Below are 22,996 nucleotides of genomic sequence, written 5' to 3'. Positions count from 1 at the left end.
GTAAAAAATGTATGGCAGGATGAAAACGTGAACATGCACGGCAAGCAGCTATTGAAGGCTGGTCAACGGGCTTAATAATGCCATCCGGAAAAGATCGCCGTTTAATAATTACCCATATAGGAAGTGAAGACGGATTTGTGTTAAATGGTGAATTAATATTTCAGTCAAAGAAAACGGGAGACTATCACGAAGAGATGAATGCAGAGGTGTACGAGAAGTGGTTTGGATAAATTATTGAAAATTTGGAACCAGGATCTGTCGTCGTTATGGATAATGCCTCTTATCATAGACGAAAATGCGAATTATCGCCACAACAGTCATGGAGGAAGGTAAGGATTCAAGAATGGTTACGGGACAAAGGTGTCTCTTATGATGAAACGAGCTTAAAAGCAGAATTGCTTCAGTTTGTCAAAATACATGCCCATAAATATAAGAAACTCGCTGTGGATGAATTAGCACTAAGCTGTGGAATAACCATACTAAGATTGCCCCCCTATCATTGCGAACTAATCGAGTTAATTTGGGCACGAGTTAAAGGGGAAATAGCTCGAGAAAATAGATCATTTAAATTGGCTGATGTTGAACGCTATCTTAAGAAAGCACTAGAAAACGTTACAACAGAAGACTGGAGAAAGTGTATTAATCAGGCTGAAAAAGAGGAAAAGAAAATGTGGGATGTAGATGTAGGTTGATGAAGTCAGCGATCTTTTATTATCAATGTCGGTAGTAGTGATAGTGATGAGTGATAATGGAGGACCGAACTGACTGGGTGATTGTCTTTGTGATAGTGATAGCGATGAGTGATAATGGAGGACCGAACTGACTGGGTGATTGTCTTTCGATGCGGTATTATTTTTGGAATTGTTATTATGTTTTTTTTCAATATTATTTGTGTTATTACTAGAAGAAAATTTTATTTTGTTATTTTCTTGTTATATTATTATATCTGCATTTTTTAAATGTGAAATTGTTACATTTTTTTCATGATTATTTGTGTTATTACTTGAAGAAATTTTTATTTTGTTAATGTTAGAATGTTGTTTACTGGAGAATTTTTAATTTAATGTGGAAAATAGGGCTACTGGCGAAGTACCCACTATAAAAAAAATGGTAACGCACCATAAGCAATACATATGTACTTCATGAGTGGTGTGGAAACTTGCTTTTATTTATAACGTTCTCTCATAATGTCGTTTAGTAGATTTTTTAAATATCCATCATATTAAAGGGTAATACTACTGTTCTTGACCCCTTCAGAAAAGAAAATCGTCCCCGCATATGTTTCAGACCGATAGGTATAGTCTTTCCGATATCAATTGAAGAACCAACAGATTGACAGTATGTACCAGGTTCGGTCGCTGACGCAGCAACTCGGCATTGAAATATTTGAAAAACTTTTTCCCATATTTATTTAGCCATACCCATATACAGGTCTGGTCGAACTAAACGTGGAGGTTGTAGACCAATTGAAGAATGCGAGCGCGGGCAAAGGAAAACGAAGACAGGTGCATTGGGCTACTGGGCAATAAATCACAGCAGTTGACAAGTGGTTGATAAATTGTCCAGCAGTGCAGTGCAACAATACGGAATTTGGTGTGATTTAGGTAATTTTAATTTATTATAGGCACCTTCTATCAATAATTCATATTACAATTGCGAAAGGGAGAAATAAGAGGAATATTTTGTTTACTAATATTATCACAACATGGCATTTTGGAAACCTTTTGAAACGGAACAAAACGAATTTACCACCAATATAATAAAATTGTTTGAGGACATAAATAATTAAAATATGTTGTTGGCCAAATGAACATATAATAGAAATTTTCTACACATTATATACAAATTATTATAATTTCTACTCGTAGCAGGAAACTTTTTTAGGGACGCCTATGAAACTCATTAAATTTGATTGCTCGGTTTTTTTATACATGTTCAACTGACTTCGGAAATATTATCTCAGCTGGCGGATCCCAGCCAGCGGGTCAAAGCCAGTACAGGCCCCGCGAAGTGAATTAATTTCAACATGAGTGATTTATTTTTGCACTCAATATTTAGTTAATAAAAACCAAGTCTGAGTAAAAAATGACTCAATAATAGTTAAGGACCCCGCACATTTTATATGGAAAACGGTCTTCCGGTAAAATTTGCTAAAAATTTGGGAAATTGTTCGTTTTGTACCCCTGATCAAAAGTGTCAATGGGGTCGAAGCTCAAAATGCCCATCTTTAGGCTATACGGCAATTTTTAGTGGCCAAAAACGGCAAAAATTCATTCAGCGTGTCTTCTCTTTCGCTTTATTTACATTTTTTCTCTAGAAATCCGCTTCAGTTATGAACTGCGAACTCTTGGAAAATCTTTGGCAACTCTTTGGCAACTCTTGGGAACTCTATGAAAAAATGCATGAGAGTTCCGAGTTCATTGAAGGTTATTAAAACCACAAAATAATATTGAGACGGTGTGTATTAAATCTCGTATAATTGTGCATTCAAAAACCCTCTCACACAAATACATATACACACATATAATTAGACATGGACATATTCCTACATAAAATACTCACACGCATACAATTTAATGAAAACTTAAGGGACTGTACAAGCATTAAACATAATATTTAAAAAAAAAATGAATTTTTGCCGTTTTTGGCCACTAAAAATTGCCGTAGAGCCTAAAGATGGGCATTTTGAGCTTCGACCCCATGGACACTTTTGATCAGGGGTACAAAACGAACAATTTCCCAAATTTTTAACAAATTTCACCGGAAGACCGTTTTCCATATAAAATGTGCGGGGTCCTTTAAATGATATTAAAGAAAGAGTCAACTCAGAATAGTCAAAAGTCACTCAATTGATAGTTAGTAGTAACTCGAATTTGTTGTTACATTATTGATATATTTTTTCATTGTATGAATGACAAAAAAATTGTTTGTCTAGTAAATGTAATCCTTATCTTGTATAGCTTATTTGTTTTATTTGTCTATTATTGTTTATCCCTAAGTTCTTTGTCTGGATTTTATATTTTGATTGCTCTATGTTATGTAGTATTTATATTTTTATATTTAATGTTAGTTTGTCTTTTCCTTTTAAAATTTACTTAAGGTTTTCTGTTTTACCTTATCCTATAATAATTGGGACTCTGTCCCGTTGGATATTGTAACTTCTAAATAAATAAATAAATTATTGAGTAAAATTGAGTGAAATTTGAGTGAAATTTTTTAAGAGTGTATTTTTGAAAAGCCCCGATTAATTTTCAACCCACCTTATATATTTTGGGTACAGCTTATGAACCATTTGTGGGAATTAATTTATTTTTGGTAAAGGTATGTATCACTTGGCTAATACATTTGAAGTCAGAATTGCATAATATTAGAAAAATGCCCTTACCTTGTATATTTTTATTTCGTATAGAATACTGAAAGTATATGATTCAGTGACCATTCATTTGTTTCTTGTCAGACTTTTCTCTCTACTAAATTAAATATGAAATTCTTTTAACACAGATATGCTACATTGTAACTGAACTAATTTGACATGATTACATTTTACTAGTTATCCAAAGTTTACAAATAAAAGGAAACTAGGAAATAAATCTATATTATCTATTATAATAATTGAAATATTTATAATAAAGTAGATATGCCTATTAACGACCCCAAAAATCGGTACCTAACACTAACTTAAGTATCATCCAACACTTCAATCGTGTTTCGTGTTATATTAAACAAATACCTATTTAAATTTATTTTGAAGTGACCATTTATTACTTTATCACAATATATGTTAAAATGCGGATGGTATGGGTGAGAATAGACAAGACACTCATTAGTGACGCAGGTAAGTTGAAGTGTTGTGATGGGCGTAAATTACCGTGGTTAAAATTACTCTGGAAAGTACACCAGTTAAGAGTGTTTTATCAAAAATCTTTTAAAATATGCACACTTGTACTTATGTTTCCATATTTATAATATTACTAGATATATAAAGGGTATTTTTGCGACTTACATTTTATTGTTTATAAAAACTGTTTAAATAATAAAATTTCTTATAACACTGAATTCTAATCTAATCGTCCTTACAAGGCCAAGTAAGAAGAAAATATATTCCTATTATTTAATATATTTTATTCTATTTGAACGTTAATATGATTTTCGTGACTTGTACCTTCTTCTTTCCATCACCGACTTATTAAAAATTTTTATAGTGTCGGTGATAGGTACTAATACCTACTACCTGACCTATTAACTCACTTCCATTTCATTATTATATATTTTTTATTCAGTATAGATAGGTTTTGCAATTAAAATATTTTGATAACACATTATATTTCTGCATAAAATCTTTGATAATATAATCCAAAATCTACTTATACATGAACATGAACTCACCGTGACTATTTGCAAATGTTTCGAAAATTATTGCTGATGCTTACTTCCTTCTGTTAGTTATTTTCTAACCACGTTTCATTTTTGTATTATTTGTTTGGCAGTTTTAAAAACCACAATAAAATAATAACTATTAGAATATGGAACAAACTTAAACAATATAAGAATGCTCTAGCGTTGGTGTAATGTATGTACAACGAAGGAAATTATACAAAATTAATTAAAGATCCAATCAAATCAATAGAAAATAAAATTTATAGAACGTTATGTAAATATAAACAAGAATATCAGAAAATGGGAGTAAAAATTTAAATCCATATTATAGTAAACCACCACACTTTTAACGTTTACCAAAAATTTATAAACGTAATGTATTTTTAAGACCCATTCCATTAATTCTCCTTGTAACAAATTGGCAAAATATTTGTTATTATCAAACCTTTATTTGGACATTTTGATTGATACATTAGACATAGTAAACAAACATTGGAAAAACTTTCTTTTAATAATTTTAATACTAGTCACTTAATGGTGAGTTTTGATGTGGTTAGTGTATTCACTAATGTACTAGTAGATAAAACATTGAACATTATCCCTACTAATATTATAAATGTGAATGTAAGTTTATTTGTTACGCTTTCACGCGAAAACTACTTACCCGATCATCATGAAACTTTGTACACATATTCTTGGAGGTATTAGAAGTAACATAGGATACTTTTTATTAAAACATTTTTTTTTACGAAAGATTTTCTATATTTATTTACCCGCGAGCGAAACCTACTAATAATCCCTACTAATATAAATGTGAATGTAAGTTTGTTTGTTACGCTTTCACGCGGAAACTACTTAACCGATTATCATGAAACTTTGTACACATATTCTTGGAGGTATTAGAAGTAACATAGGATACTTTTTATTAAAAAAAAAATATTTTTTACGAAAGATTTTCTATCACTGCGAGCGAAGCCGCGGGTAAATGCTAGTCTAAAATAAATTAGAAGATGATACAAATTTGTTAGAATTATCTCTAGTATAGGATGTATAATGGAATTGAAGTTTATATATAAAAATTATATATTTTCAATTAAATAATGAATTTTGTCAACAAGATTTCAATAAAAATAATAAAAATAAATTATCTAAAATAAATTATCTAAAATAAATATTCTAATAGCAAGCCAGCAGTTCTGGGCCCACCCCAAGGTTGGTTGCAAATTCTAGAAGGAGCAGTAAACACTAATAGAGTAAACATAATATATCTCTAAGTATGGAAACAGGCAAAAAAACAGATTTAATCTGTTAAAAATATTTATAACGAAGTCATTATAAATTTTGAAGACCAATACAGATTTTCGAAACGTAAGGAATTTTTTGAAGTACGGGATATATAGCGATGTGTTTTTTCTTTTTTCTTTTGGCGCCTTAATTTTTTTAAATTTTTTCACATGTGGCAAAACACCCAAAAAAATTGACATAAAGAAAAAATAAAACTGTGACACAAAAAAATAACTTGAGATAGTATTTTGTGGTCTGAGGATAGTCTTAATAGACATCAAACTGTTTGAAATCGGTTTGAAATTTTGCAAGAACAACACTATCTACTAAAGTTTGAGACTGTGCACAAACGTTAAATTCAAATTGCGCATGCCCTGACGGTCACGGTCTGGAAATAAACCTATCGAAAATGTACATGATTTTTTTTCTGTAATTGTAGCAAGTTTATTTTTCTGCTCTTTACGACAGAGTAGTAAATAGTCGATATTAGGTTAGGTTGATATTAGGAAAATTTACATTTTTTTTTTAAATTAATTTAAATTATACTTATATAATTTATTTTCTAAATTATCATTTCTAGGTATTCAATAGAAACTTTCATTCATATAAAAACAATAGTTATGTTATATTTCTTATTATGGACAAAGAACATAAAGTATGCATAAGAGGGTCGTTAATAGGCGCGATTACCTTAATTAGGTATTTTCTTTAGATAAAAGTATTTTTTATACAATGCTAATTTAGATACATTATTTATTTTTTCCATATTAATGTAAACATTTCTTTAATTTTTCTTTTTTTTTTATTTCCGCATAACATTATATAGAAGAATCTTAATGTCACCTTGTATAGCTCAAATATTTACTAGATTTCTTATGTAGACAATGAATAATTTAATCAATAAATCAATATCTTTTTCCCCAATTAATAAACCACCCCTTTGACGGATCAGTTAACTGCTTTTAATGGAACCCATATCAAAGATTTTTAACGTAATTACTAACTTTACAGGAACGCTTCAGTAAATATTTGTTATTTTCTAAATAAAGAAAATTATTTTAGCTAAAGGAGAAAATAAACTTTGTTTAATTTGTTATTTATTTGACTAATAGCTTAAAAGGGTTAATTGATAGGTGTAGCTTTATACTGTACAACAAAAAGCTGTTTAACAAATAGACCATGTTCGAAAATATTCAAATATAGCTGAAGATGTTTGACTAGAGATATTTTAAATTTATTCAACTGTGTGACAAACTTATTTCAAATAAAAAAATAATACTAACTTGGAAAGTACTTGTTTAGGACAACTGTCTGAATTTTCGAATAATTACAAACTAAACAGATTCATCTTTGTGAGCAACCGTATTCTTTCGCAAATAAAGATTATTTTTAACTCAAGGCTGCAAGAAAAATGAACTAACATCGTGTCTTAATTTGATTATTGGTTTTCTGACAGCAATAGTAATTATTACGTTTATGTTCAACGTAGGTACATTTAATCGACTACTCAAATACGAGTATAAATATAGTTCGTGTGTAAATAAATTGATTGATATGTAAGCACAAGGACAGAACTAGTTCAGAAGTAGTTAGACATGTAGTTTATGTGCTGGTGACACTACATGGCCGTGTGGTATACAAATTTGTAAGGAAACCAATTTGATGTACGCAATTTTTATATTAATTCACTCTTATGATGTTTAACTTTTCTGTCCTGAGTTATAGTTATATACATATAGCGAAGGCCCAAAACATCATGATGTGGTCATTTTTCATTAATCCCAATTTTTTTTTAAGTCTTACAATTATGTTAATAGAACAACATATTAAAATGCACGAAGGGCACATAGTAAGGAAAAAATGTTATTAATAATCAACGTCGCAAAAATGCGTTTTATCTGTTTTCCTTCAATATCGTTAAATTAATGAAACTCCATGATACGCTCGGAAAATACTTCTCAATTCATGTATAATATCACAGACAAAATCATAATATGCTCACGAATTTCGGTATTGGACAGGTGAATCGTTGCTGAAGTTTCAGTATCTAAATTTTATTTCTTTTAATTTCATGGACTAATTTTCTGCGAATTCATATTTTTTCTACTTTTTATTTTGTAAATTGTATATTTACATTTACATGTGCAACAGTTTTTTGAGTGTATTAAAATTTGTAATTGAAAAAGAATTTCTTATTATTTATTATTTAATATTAAATAAATAGTACCTATTACAACAATGTATAATAATTTTTTAATAAATTTTCTCTGTATTGTAATAAATTGTTTATTTCAAAATATTGTAGTTACTTTTATTTAAATTTATTACAATTTATGTTATGTAAGTGTATTTATGGGACAGTTATAATACTTAGAATTACTAGATATTAATACAAGAGGTTGCTAAAATTGTAGTTTGTCCAAAAATAATAAATTACCTTAAATTTTAAATAAGAAATTTGAATTCCTCTAGCTTTGTTCTTTCAATTGAAAAAAATCCACTTGTTTGCATATCGTAGTTATTGAAATAAGTTGACTTAGAAAATCGTATCGCGATATAGACGTTTTAGCGGACGTGCCCGCGCAGTTTCTTGTCTTTTCCCTCACCTCACCTTAGGTTTTTTTCGTTTAATTAACACTGAAACTTCCAGCAAGTAAATTAATTTATGTATTTAGAATCTATAAGTGTTTTTCAATGCTCCTTCAAAATTCGTCCGTAGAATTAAAAGCTAGTCAAATTTGCATGCTAAAAAGTAAGTTTTTTTGTTTTTGTAATATACAGGGTGGTTCACAACTTATCCAAAAAAAATTGGAAATAGATGCGTCGTGAAAAATGTCAGTATCGTAAAAAAAAAATTTGTAAAATCCTTAGTTTCCGAGAAAAAAAAATTGAAGTTTGTGTTGAATTGGCGTTGTGCACTGTGCGCAATGCACTCTCTCTCTCTCTCTCCACGTGGTCCCAGGCGATTCCGATTACTGAAATCTGATTTTAATGTTAACGTTTTGCGATAGTGTTTACATTACTTTTTCAAGCGTCAAAAATGGCTTACGTATATAGCAATTCAAGTTGATGGATATCGTTTTAATTTATGGTGAAGCAAGACAACATTCGTTTTAATCTCAAATGTTGGTGGACAAAATTTTGAATAGTTGTTGTAACATCAAGAATGCCAAATTATTTTATTAATTACCTAAAACTACAAGTTAATTTTATTAATTAATAATAACAATACCGGCAAATGCAGTTGAATTTGCTGATATAAAATAGGTATAATAAAATTTTATTTATGTATTTTTTAGGAAATAAATTATTTCAATTTTTTGTCCAATCATTTTTTATTACACTTTGCCGCCGTGCCATTCGTCGACTGCATGCTTTCTTGCGCAAGATCAGGATTTACAGTAGACCAGTTTCCAGTGCCGTGCAGTAGTGTATTTTAAAATCATTTTCGATCTGCCCTTTTTGATTTTTGTTTACAAAATTATATTTGTAAATTTTTTTTATAAGTTTTAAATCACCCTGTATACTCATCAAGTTTCGTAAACATGCAAGATCAAAAAAAAATTGCCATCATATCAACACGTACCTGTATAACTGTCAGTGTCTCAGTAAAGACCCATTTGTCCAATAGCGCGGTTCGGATGCTTGTTATTATACATGGATTGAGAAGTATTTTCCAAAAGTTTCATGAGTTTTATTTAATTTTTAGAAAATTGACAATAATTTTAAGGATAACATCGGTTTTTGTAATTTTTTGTTAATTGTTAAATTATTTTCGCAATTAAAAAAAAATGGAGCGGCGTAAAATTTGATTAGAAATGATTTCTTGCATTTTCTTTACAGAGTACGATCCAATCGAAATATTGAAGAAAAACTGCGTAATTTTTGCTCGTAATTCGTTAATAATTTTTTTTCTTACTATGTGACGCTCGTGTATTTTAATGTATTTTTCTATAACATATTTGTAGCCAATTTGTAAAAAATGTTGGGGTTTATGAAAAATTACTACTTCTAGAGACCACACACTATCGGACCGGACTTTTGAAATAACCGTTGTTTGGTCGCAAGTTCGATAATTTGAAGGTTTGTCACCCAATAAAATCTGTAGGGGCAGACGATCGACGGTCTTGTTGGGCCATGCATCAGTTTATAAATGTCTGGATTACTGGGTTATCTAGATAATCTGTCGGCAATTCGTAAGTTCGGTAATGTGTAGACTTGTCGCCTGACCAAATTCAGCGGCACAAACCGTCCGGTGCGGCGGTTATGTGAGGAGACAAGAGGACTGTCGAACTCCGAGAAAAAACATACAGGGTGTCCCGGAAATGGTGGGCAATCTCTCGGATATGGATAGATAATGAGAAAATAATGTCAATGTAAAGTTCATATAAAATTTTTTCCTCTGGGCTCACCCTGTAGAGTTATTAGCTCTTGAAGTTGAGAATTAAAAATGGTTTTTTTGCTGTAACTTTTATATTTTTCAATAAATTTTGAAAATTTTTTGGCTGGATCTATAATTTTTTAAGTTGCTTTGGATGATAATATGAAATCCTCGATAATAATTATGGGGGCCCGGGGGCAAAGCAAGAATTTTTTGTTCCACTATACCCCAAATTTTCCATAATTTTATAAAAATTTATGGTATTATACTTAAAAAAGGTATACTTGTTGAATATCTATAAAGTAGATAAACCCGTTTAAAGAGGAAGGTACCTACCATTTAATTTGAGACATTTTATTTAATAGAAACACAGGTTTAATCGTAGTTGGCTTTTACATATCAGAATAAAGGACAAATAATTTGCAATAGCAGTGTTCCAAATTATGAGAATTTGGACTTAACTAAACTAACTAAACGAAAAGTGCACGACAATCAAAATTTTGTAACTAATATAATTCATAATAAATTCTCAATATTAGTTCCACCATCTCTTATACAAATACGAGCTCGTTTAACAGAAGACTGTTGCACTCTCCATAACATTTCAGGATTTTGTCGTATTTCATTTGCACAATAAAAAATCCTTTCTTCTAATTCTTCTCTAGTGGTTACAGGTGTGGAATAAACAAGATTTTTCAAGTGTCCCCAAAAGAAAAAGTCAAGTGGGTTCATATCTGGAGTTCGGGCAGGCCAATGAATAGGTCCACCGCGACCTATCCAGCGATTAGGATATACCTCGTTTAAATGGTCCCTTACTGCAGCTCTAAAGTGAGGCGGCGCCCCATCGTGCATGAATATCAGTGCATTTCTGGTTTCAAGATCAACATCTTCTAACAGTTGTGGTAATTGATGCACAAGGAAATCTAGGTAACGTTGACCATTCAGTCTAGGGGGTAACACAAATGGACCCAATAAGTAAGGACCAATAATTCCACTCCAAACATTAACATAAAATTGTCTTTGGTGCCTAGTTTCAATAATAGCGTGTGGGTTCTCATCAGACCAATAATGTAAATTATGGGAGTTAATAACTCCATTCCTCCCAAAACTTGCTTCGTCAGTATACAGAATTAATCTCGTAAACATAGGATTTTGCTCATGTCTCTGAAGAAATCATTGAGAAAACTGTACTCTTGCACGAAAATCATCAGGATTAAGAGCATGCACTTTTTGGATATGGTAAGGGTGAAGAAGCTGTTCTCTAAGGATTCTTGCAACAGTGGTCTTTGGAACATTGGTAAAATAAGATAATGACCTAATGCTAACTGTTGGATGAGCAGCAACTTCGTCCAGTATATTTTCCTCTACTTCAATTGTACGTGCTGTTCGCAGGGCACCCCTATTTGCAGTAACAGGAGCAAACTGACCTAAAGACATTAAAATTTATTTAATATCCATTTTGTTTAATAATAGTAATCGCATTTTACCAGTTTCTCTTAATCTTTGATCAATACGTTCGAAAGTTTTGCGATCCGGAATCCTTCTATTAGGATAAGAATGCTGATAAAATCTTCTTGCTGCCGAAGCATTACAAAGAGCCCGCCCGTACATTAAATGCATATCAGCATATTCTTCATTGGAATACTCCATATTTTATAACAAATTAAGAGTTATGAGATGAGTCTTAGATTTAAAACTACGTATTTGACAAGTTTGACAATTTAATTGCCTTTGGCATACTCTGACATGTCAAAGCCAACCACGATTAAATCTGTGTTTCAATAGGGTATTTTCACTTTTTTTTTTTTACTTGAAAAATAGAAAGTACCTAAGCCATATATAACTAATGAAAACTTTTTTTGTTTAAAAAAAATCGCTATAATAGTTTTAAAACAAATATAAATATAAGTAAAATATTTGGCGCGAAAAATGCCTAATCGAGTACGACTGGTTGCCTAGACTATTGTGACGTAGGAACTCATATCAACAAAGCAGCTAAGTACAAGTACCTGTTGAGGTTATTTTATTTACTCCTGTTTTTATTGAGATTTTGCCAAGTTTATTTACTTTTTTTTAAATAATAATTATATAATACAAAAAGTAAGACATGTACGAATCACAAAATAAGTGGTGTTTTGTGCCCGGATGTAAAAATACTTCAATAAGTGCCCCTAATAAAACATTTATACCGCAGAATTATTCACGCAAAGTCAAATTAAATGGTACCTTCAAACGGGTTTATCTCAAAAAATATCTATTTTATGGATATTCAACAAGTATATCTTTTTTACGTAAAATACCATAAATTTTTATAAAATGGTGGAAAATTTGGGGTATAGTGGAACAAAAATTTTTTTTCTAGAACCTTTGGTGGGGAGTGCTTTGCCCCCGGGCCCCCATAATTATTATAGAGGATTTCATATTATCATCCAAAGAAGCTTCAAAAATTATAGATCCAGCCAAAAAATTTTCAAAATTTATTGAAAAATACAAAAGTTACAGCNGGGCCCCCATAATTATTATCGAGGATTTCATATTATCATCCAAAGAAGCTTCAAAAATTATAGATCCAGCCAAAAAATTTCAAAATTTATTGAAAAATACAAAAGTTACAGCAAAAAAACCATTTTTAATTCTCAACTTCAAGAGTTAATAACTCTACAGGGTGAGCCCGGAGGAAAAAATTTTATATGAACTTGTGACATTATTTTCTCATTATCTATCCATATTCGAGAGATTGCCCACCATTTCCGGGACACCCTGTATATTAACTTCTTAATATTATAATAAAAATGTTCCTTTATTAAAAATATAGTCATATATAAAAGGTTCAGCCAAATTACTGATTCCGCGAATTTATATAATTTTTAATAATTATGTGATAATACTTTTCACATATTTCATATACAGAGCGTTTATAAACCTAGATAAGATGTTTTAATGGTAGATAGAAAGCATTAATAATGAACATTTTCAATATGGCCCCTTTTTTCTCGTTTTTTTGTAGTAAACAGAAAAATTTTTAAAATTTAATCTAGCATGACACATGCGGTATTCGCTGAGTTTGGAATGTACAGCGCGATGATAAAGTTTGGAACAAAATGCGTACCTTTTATACTGAGTGACTTAAAAAAAAACACCGAGACAGATCGAATAAAGTTTTCTCTTACGAATACAGCGATGTAAGGTTGATGGGTCTATCGCAAGTAACAAGCGAGATATTGCGAGAAAATGACATTTATTTAAAAAAATTATTTCATGTCATTTTTCATAAAAGAAATTTTTATTTGGAAACGAAACAAATGCAAATAATTAACGGAAAAAAAAGAAAAGTTTCCAAGTTTGGCAATAAAAATTAGGGTTCTTTTTGTTGGCACTCAGGTCACTGATAAAAAATTATTAAATATCGGTTTTCGGTCGTTGCTGACAAACAAAAACACCACAGTTGTAGTGTGACATTTTCACATAGTAGTACGTTATTATAACCTTAATAAACTTCGCAAAATCACTGAATTTTTCGGAGCTTAGAAGGAATGGCACATTTAACTGAACGTGAAAAGACAGAGATCTTAATGATGGTTGGATATAGTGATAAGCTACGAACCTATGCGAAAGCATGTGAGCTGTTTAATCACACACATTCTGACAGACCACCAATTGCACGAGCTACTGTGAGTAAATTGGTCGCCAAGTTTACAGAGACTGGATGTGTAAGAGATAGGACACGACAAGGTCGACCTCAAATCGCTGAAGAAACCAAATTAAATGTATTGCTGGAAATTGAAGAAAATCCCCATCAGTCAACGATACTAGCCCTAAACAACAATGTGGGCCAATCATATGTTGTAAAGTAGCTTCGTACAGAACACTATCATGGATATAAAGTCTAGCTGATACACGTATTAAATGAGGTAGACTCAGACCGCCGGTTGCAATTTTGTGAACAATTGTGATGAAAATCCAAATTTTCTAAGCAATATAATTTTTTCTAACGAGGCCACATTCTGTTTAAATAGTTCAGTACATCGCCATAATAAATCAAATGACAATCCCCATTGGGCGGAAGTCAGCGTAAAGGAAAATCAAAAGTATGGGTGGGAATCATACGAAGGCGATTTTTAGGTCCTTTTTTGAAAAAACCTCACTGCTGCTAGATATTTAGATTTTCTGCGTTTTGAGTTGGTGCCGGCTGTAGCAGTCCTTTTCCCCAACGCTGCAGACGGCGATATATCCCGTGAAAATATTTGGTTTCAACAAGATGGAGCTCCACCTTACTTTGGCTTAGAGGTTCGGCAATATTTTGATGATACATTTCCTGAAAGATGGATAGGGGGAGAGGATCTCTTGGCCCCCGCGTTCCCCCGACTTGACTCCTGTGGATTTTTTTCTTTGGGATTATTTAAAATCTAGGGCTAGGGTATACTTCAATCGACCAAACAATTTAGCAAACTTACAACTGAGAATTCGTACTGAAATGGAAAGAATCAGCCCAGAAGTTATTGAGCGTAGTGTGCAAAGTGTTTACACTCGCGCGGGCCAATGCTAAATTGTTGGTGGAGGACAATTTGAGAATTTACGTTAAATTTCGTTAATTATTTGCATATGTTTCGTTTCCAAGTATAATTTATTTTTATAAAAAATGACATTAAATAATAATTATTTGAAATAAATGTCATTTTCTCGCAATATCTCGCTTGTTATTTGAGATAGACCCATCAAACCTTACATCATTGTATTCGTAAGAGAAAGCTTTATCCGAATATGAAAAAATATACAGGGTGTTCCATAAGAAAAAACAAATTTATTGGCCGTCCAGCTTTTTTGGGTCACCCTATATACAACTGGGTCATCTTAAAAGATACCCGAGAACAAAATCGACCTTCTCAGCATTTTTTTTTTAAATCACTCAGTATAAAAGTTATGAATTTTGTCCCAAACTTTATCATCACGCTGTATATCATTTGCCTAGAATAGGATGGATGCATTATAATAATAATTATATTCTTTGAGAAATTAGAGATTTGTTTAGTAAATTTAACAGCGCAAACATACTTTTTTCCTGGCAACGTCCACAGAGTAGTTGTTGTTTTCCGCAAGTCTTGTCTGTGAGGTTGGAGATCTTTTACATGCCTAGAGTTTTGGTATCAAAGAACACTGTTTGACTTCATTTGTTAGGATTTTTTTTAGGATTTTTTCCTATTAACGTTAATTAGCTTAATACTTTTATAATAGAGCAAAACTGAGAGAACAATAACATTGAAATCAGAAAACGTACAGATTTCAAAAGTATAAAAAATACAGCATGTTCAGTTTCAAAAATATAGATGCAAAAGTACCCTGCAACTTTTATATGAAATTTTTCCCCAAAGTAAAAAAATAATTAAATCACTGGGTTGATCACTTTGGGTGCAAAATCCTGCACATTGCTAGTTTCATAGGTATTCATTCATTCATAAATAAACAGTATCATCAACCAATTACTGGGCATAAATGCATCAAGTAGCCCTTTTTGAATCAATAATATCCTTATTTGATTATTACAAGAACTTCAAGAGAATAATTAATTTCCATGTTTTTCAGATTTCTCAAACATTTTTTTAAATTTTTTTGCGTGAATAAAACCGTTTCAGTAAATAAAATTTAAAGCAAACATAAATGTGTCAAACAACTTACCTTACAAAAGATAACATATACGAAAATTTAATTAAAAGATTAATAATAAAATTACATAATAATTCAATGTTAAAAATAAAATTAACAACATATTAACTTACTTATAAACGAATATTATTGCTGCTACTAACAAATGTTCAAAATGGGCACCATTTGCCTCAATACATGACCTGTACATGTTAAAATATTTAATTATACAGGGTGATTCAGAACTTATCCAAAAAAAAATCTGGATGTACAGGGGACCCTTACAAATACAATTTTGTAAAGAAAAAATCAAATCAAAAAGGGCAGTTCGAAAATGATTTAAAAATACACTTCTGCACGGCACTAGAAACTGGTCCACTGTAAAACCTGATCTCGCACAATGCGACCCGCATGGCGGTGTGATAAAAACGGACAAAAACTTTCGCAAGGGAAGAAATATGTAAATAGAATTTTATCGCACCTATTTTATATCGGCAAATTAAACTGCTTTTGCCTTTATTAATTAATAAAATTAATTTGTGTTTTTAAATAATAAAATCATTTGACATACCCGATGTTACAACAATTGTTCAAAATTTTATCCTCCAATGTGTAAACACATTTGGGTCCGTTGTACTCAGTTTCTACGAACTAATACAAATGTTGTCTTGTTTCACCATAACACAAATGCTTCACCATAAATTAAAACGATATCCATCAACTCCGAGTACACGCAAACCATTTTTGACACTAACTACTAAAAACCTATTGTAAACATCACAGATAACAGGTAAATATCGCAACGACGATTGCAAAATCCGAATTCAGTATTCGGAATCGCTGAGGCCACGTGGCGAATGACGCTAGAGACTACAGTTGTCCAGCTATGTAGTGGTTGAATGTACTATAACTTCAATATTTTTTTCTCTGAAATTATCAGGATTTTACAAACATTTTTTTACGATATTGATTCCATTTCTCATGCTGCATCTATTTCCAAATTTTTTTGGATAAGATGTGAATCACCCTGTATGCACTGGAGCTGAATCATGTCTGCTTTTAACTGATCATATCCATTTCTTATGCGACGTATTAATTGTTTCTTTGAATTTATTTGAACTTCATAAACATAATTTTTAATTATGCTCCATATGGAGAAGCCCAGGCGGGTGCTCTCGCTGCCCATGGAATAGGGCTCTGTTTGCCAATCCATGTTAGGGTAGTTGACATATAACCAGTTTACAACTACCCTACCAGGAGCTCCATCTAATTGTAACCACATATTCCTCCTTAAGGCTAAAGGTTTGTTATATGCAGATACTTTTATTGTTAAAAATAATAATTATGTGATAGAAATACTAAAGTATAGACTAAGATTCCTGTATAGAGAAAGTTTCCTAATCGTCGGATATTTATTGAGAGTTTTCAACGTTTGTGCGAAATTAAGTTGACTTTTACTTGGAAATTAATTCATGTTCTTATAATAATCAAATAATATAGCCGAGCGGTTCACCCCTAAAAAAGGCATGAACCGACTAAATTTTTAAAACAAAAACCTACAGCATGAAACTTTTTTTATTTCATAAAGTGTATTTCTCTAATATCTGATTTCGACGTGGCCAGTCAATTCTAAACAAAAAAGTTATAAAAAAAATTACTTGCCGAATGGCTTTGAAATGGTTTTTATTGTAAAATGGACCAAAATAAACACTTTCTGTTCTTTGACAAAAATTCGAGAAATTTAATGTGAAAAAAATGACGATTTCGACAAATTTTCGGAATTTTTTCTCTCAAAAACTACTGAACAGATTTTAATTTAAAAAAATAATAATAATCAGTAGATTTTCTACTTTAAGATATATTTTTTTGGTATGGGTCAATCATTTTATTCAAGGTCTAAAGCGAGTAAAAAAGTCTTTAAAAGAAAATTATGATAACACTTCAATTTTAAATTTTCTTTTTACAATATCTTCGATTAGATTATATTTACAATAAACATTATTATGATTTTTTTAATCGATGTATGTTAACAATACAAATGTTCAAAAGATCATTTTATTTGGTTTTGTAGCCGGAGTAAGGTTTTTGCAAGTAATTAGTAAAATTTAAATATTCGATTTTTCTTTTTTAATTAATTTTTAAATAATAAGTTTTTCGTTATTTTCGACAAATTCTTGAGTAGAAATAATATCATCATCAATTTCGGATTGAACATTCTGACATTCATCTGAGCACGCACAGACTGCACAGCATTACAGGTTCGATGACAAACAGTTACAATTTTTCGTAGAACATTTTACAACTATTTTCAAAGCCAATCGCCGAAAAATATAAAAAAATATATATATATAAATTATCAGAAAAATACACTTTATAAAATTAAAAAAGTTTCATGCTGTAGGTTTTTGTTTTAAAAATTGATTCGGTTACCTTCATTTAGAAGCATCTTTTTAGGGGTGAACCGCTCGCCTAATAATATTATTGTTTCAAAAGATGCCACTTTAATTTTTATTTAAATTAGTTGAAACTAGCCGAAATATTTCTAACTGTAATTTCAAAAATCCATAGCGCACAGTATCTGGCTAATTTGAAAGGAAAAAGAAAAATCCTATTTGCCGTAAAACAGAAACAGATATCGACCAAAAGTGGAAGACATTTTTTGTTCCCATTGGCATGCCTTTTCAGAAAATATAATAAGTTGCTATTTTGCACAGGACCGTACTATTTTATATATATATATATATAAAATAGTCGTATGAGTTTCCCATATCTCCGCCGCTGGTTGTGTAAAAGTCTTGATATTATAGTGTTTATGAAAACTTGACCCAATACAACGTACACCAAATTTAGTTCAAATACCTCTATTGTTTCAGAAGATATTTACAGTGAATGATTTTTTTAACAATTAACACCCTATAACTGAAAACGGTTGAGATTTCGGAATAAGTTTATATGACAAAATTTCATTATTTTTCGTTGTACTATCTGCTTCCGAAGTATCATAGATTGAAACTGAGGCACCCTATATGTATTTTTTTAAATTTTTATGGTCTGTCACTTGAAGTTTGTTGTTAATTTTATAATTTATATTTACACAATCACATGAAGTTTTATTTTTAGCATTTGTAACTAAATAATTCTGTATTTGTTTTTGTATTAACATTATTTAAGGGAAATATATTTAATAGGTACTACTTTTACAATGTCAGTTTTATAATTTTTGCGTTGCCCATAACCAGGCGGCTTATATACAGAATGTATCATAATTAATAGCGCAAATTGAAACAACTGTAAGTACACGATACTAGAAACAAAAAAGTCTTAAAGTGAGAATATTCCTGACCGAGAAATAGTGAAATGTCTGGCGTTTTTAGGAACTGAAATCTTGAAAAGTAAAACGTGTAGAACAAAAGTAAGCACAAAAATAAAGTTGTCCTAGTTGTTCTGTTTATTCATTGTTACCATTTAAATTTACTCAAATAAAATAATAACTAAAAAAAGCGTTTGTAAAACATGCGTTTGCTGTTATCCTAACTCCGCATTTTAAGAATTATTTTCACGTACTTATAAATAAAAAAGTAAACAATTTTATATGTAGGACTAAGCAAGTAAATGTCATAAACATATTTACTTGTGGAGTAATATATAAAAAAAGTTAGTATTTTCGTAGATTTTACTACCTAAAACCTTGATGATTTGATCGTTTTTTGCACCTGTTTATTCGTTTTACTGTGGCGTCTTTGAAAATACTCAGGTGACATGACATAACATTCCTATTATTTGATAAGCTTTAGATTATTCAGTTATTAAATGTTTGAAATTATTTGTCTTTGCGGAAAACACTATTTAAAGAATATGGCGTCCTTAATGAATATGTTTCCGCGACCGAGTGGTTTACGAGATAATTTAGAATTTGTGGATACCATCCACCACTGACTTGATTGCCATATTATTTAACAAATCTATTTATGATATCAGTATGCAGAGTACAACAACGACATTCCTATAAACTTTTTTTTCAAAATAAACAAGTGTAATATTTTTTCCTAACAAAATTCCTAAGATTGGAATCAATTTTTAATTAGTTAGATACTTAAAAACCACTAAAAATAACAAAGACTTGCTTCAGTGAAGTTCCCTAATTGTGGCTATCTACATACAAAATTTAACCGGGCACTGGAATTAAGAGGAGTTTCTGCTGACGAATATTCCCTGTTCGCGGTTAAAAGCATAACAATGTTAGGAGCACTGTTAGCGACGGAGAAAATGTGAAAATCAGTATAATTTAAAGTTTTGCTTGCACAAATCCAGTTTTATTTTAATGAAAGGTAGCCGAACTTTTCCATAATTATATGATCTACCTATTTGTTGAAATATCATTATTATGAAATGGTATATCCAAATGTGTAAAAGAATATTCTATTCAACGTCAAATAACTTTATTTATAGTTAAAACTCCTCAAATTCTTGCTAATTCCGATGCCAGTCCTTTTTTCAAATTTTAGGTTTAGGTAGTTAGTAGTTACTATATAGAAGTTGCACTGTACCAGGACTACCAGGCTTAAAGTCTATGACTACAATGGTTCTTGAGTAATTTATCAAAAACAGTTTCTCGTCCTATCATTTTTATTTCCTGAAAGTTTACTGGAATGTCTCTGAATTTTTCAGATATAATGACATAGGTATATAGGCAAGGGTCGGCAACTGGCGGACCGCGGTCCAGGTCCGGACCGCGGAAGGTAAAATACTGGACCGCCAAAAATTTTTTGAAAGTATAAATTACTCAAATAAATTATTTAAAAAATGTTTTTTACATTGAAGTGCCAATTTTATAATTTTTTCTAGTATTTTACAATTATGTGAGTGTTTTGAGTTCTCAATTAGTAAGCAGATTAAATTTGAGTCCAAATTAAGATAAAAAAATAAGAAATATGAATTTTTTTTCTGGACCTCGTTAAAAATTTTCAAAAGTATCCGGACCCCACCTAAAATTCCTTGCCGACCCCTGGTATATAGGGTGTAACTATAATATTTGTACAAATTTAATGGCAAATTCTGTGACAAATGAATTAAAAAGGGATCATATAGACATGTGCTCGGACAGGCTTCGTTTTCAAGAAACAGTGTTCCAGTTTGAAGAAACCATTTAACTTTAATATTTTTTGTATATTGTATATATAATAACGATTTTTTACTACCTATTTAGATTTAGCCGAAGAGGAAAGTTTACTCAATTTGAATACAATTATATTTGTAATTTGTTTATATATTTGTTCACTTATTAGTTTCATGATAGTCCTAGAATGTTCTTAGAAGCTTAGAGACTGTTATATACCTACTGTTCTTAGAAACCTACGGAAATTTCCAGAAACAACAAAAAATATATGCGAATGCGCGGGGAAAGTTTTAAGTGTGTAAATTGTTGTAGAAAACTTGTATAATATAGAATAAAAGATATCTGGTACAATATTAACCCATGGAAGAACCTCGATGTCACTAAGTGTTTCTGGATTTCTGGGAGAAACGATATCTTTCGGAAATAAAAATCCCAAAGTTGAATAAACCTAAATGAAATATAAAATTGTTCGCTTCACACAAAGAAATTATATTGTAAATACAATTTTAAATCCAATATAATCATTATAAATCAGGAAAAAATCAGTAGCGTAGAGATTTATTCTTTAGTTCCTAAGAAAATTAAAAATGTCGATGTTTATTTTTATTCCTAATTGCTACATTGTAATTAAAGTGGCATTTACAACAAAAATAATTATGAATGCTTTTTGTGAAACGAGCAAATTTTGAGTTTTCTATTTTATTTTAAATGCAATCAACTGTGTAGTAATCTTATTTTAGAGATATATTAAAAACTACCTCAAATTTGATTCAAGATTCAAAAAAGGTGTGAAAATATTAAATTACACAGGCTCATAAAGAAAAAGTCCAAACCCAAGAGACCCACACAACGTGAAATTTTTGGGTGAAAACGCCGAAATATGGGTCAAAACCGATTTTTTCTTAAACTTTGTCAAAATGCATCATTTTAGTAGTATTTTGATGGCTGAATATAATACTATCGGTGAAAGAGTAACTACAAAAAACCCCATTTTTCGCCCATTTTTGCGTAGTGTGTAGGAAGAACGGGGAAGGTCGTCCAGAGGTCTCCGTGCCCTTAAATTGATCGTCATGAAAAATCTAGGTGAGCATAATTCGATTTTTCCAATATTTGTCCGACTTACCCCTACTTAAGGGATGGAAACCACCCCTAAAACAAGAAACGTGAGAAAATGGTCGATCAATTCTTGGTAAAAATTGGCGGGAATTTGAATGGCAAGGAAGAGATCAGGGATGTTCTTCCAAATATGGTCAAGGTGAAAAACATCCCCCGCGTGGGGGTAAAACCACCCCTATTGCCGAAAACCAGCGGCAAATGATGTTCCCTTCATGAATTGCCTTTTTTGTGCCACTCTTCCTTATAAATCCAAATGATATGAAATACATGCCCCCGTAATTCGTTCTTCTGTCGGATTCTGGTCAGTTACTCCTACTGAAGGGGTGGAAACCACCCCTAAAACAAGAAAACAGAAAAAATGGTCACCAAAATTTGGGTAAAAATTGGCGGAATTCCACATGGCAAGGGTAACATCAAGAATGCCCTCCTAAAAATGCTCAAGGTGAAAACACCCCCCGCGTGGGGGTAAAACCACCCCTAAAAACCACCTCTATTGCCGATAGCAGACGGGGAATGATATCCACTCCAAGAAGTACTTTGTTTCCCCCACTACCCGACAAATGATACGAAAGACGGGCCCCATAATTCGATCTTTTGTTTTACCCCCACCCGGGGGGTGGGTTTATCATGAGCAATTTTAGAAGGACATTCCTGATTTTACCTTTGCCATGTGAAATTCCCCCAATTTGACCAAGAATTTATCGACTATTTTCTCATTTTTCTTGTTTTAGGGGTGGTTTCCACCCCTTAAGTAGGGCAAAGTAGGGCAAGTAGGGTAAGTAGGGCAAGTCGGGCAAATATTGGAAAAATCGAATTATGCTCACCTAGATTTTTTATGACGATCATTTAAGCCCACGGAGACGTCTGTACAACCTTCCCCGTTCTTGCTACACACTACGCAAAAACGGGCGGATTTTGCGGTCACTCTTTACCTCAAACCTCGAGATTTCTCAGAAAATCCACTATTTGGGTGAAAACTTGCCCAAATATGGATTAAAACTGATTTTTTCCCAAATTTTGTCCAAATATATCATTTTCATAGTATTTTTGAGGCGCTGAATACAATGCCATTAGTAAAATTT

At 31.4% G+C, this 22,996-nt stretch overlaps 2 protein-coding genes across 2 annotated transcripts in view; both read left to right on the top strand.

Annotated features, from left to right (window-relative positions):
- The first annotated feature begins 266 nt into the window (after positions 1-266).
- Positions 267-692, top strand: LOC108912486. Its single transcript, XM_018717718.1, has one exon. The coding sequence runs from the start codon at positions 267-269 to the stop codon at positions 690-692; it is 426 nt and encodes a 141-aa protein (XP_018573234.1).
- Positions 693-7,280: 6,588 nt separating this feature from the next.
- The window catches only part of LOC108912487 (acetylcholinesterase), a 38,443-nt gene continuing 22,727 nt past the window's right edge, over positions 7,281-22,996 (top strand). Inside the window, exon 1 of the mRNA XM_018717720.2 lies at positions 7,281-7,306. The gene's annotated coding sequence lies outside the window, so the exon portion shown is untranslated. The remainder of the gene's footprint in view (positions 7,307-22,996) is intronic.

The sequence above is a fragment of the Anoplophora glabripennis genome, unplaced genomic scaffold (assembly GCF_000390285.2).
Source record: "Anoplophora glabripennis isolate ALB-LARVAE unplaced genomic scaffold, Agla_2.0 scaffold690, whole genome shotgun sequence".
NCBI lineage: Eukaryota > Metazoa > Arthropoda > Insecta > Coleoptera > Cerambycidae > Anoplophora > Anoplophora glabripennis.
The sequence above is the reverse complement of the archived record's forward strand: the minus strand, read 5'-3'. Positions and strand labels throughout refer to the sequence as shown.

Excerpts from the sequence above, each read along its gene's own strand:
- LOC108912486 (XM_018717718.1), top strand. The coding sequence starts at position 267 with ATGGATAATGCCTCTTATCATAGACGAAAATGCGAATTATCGCCACAA.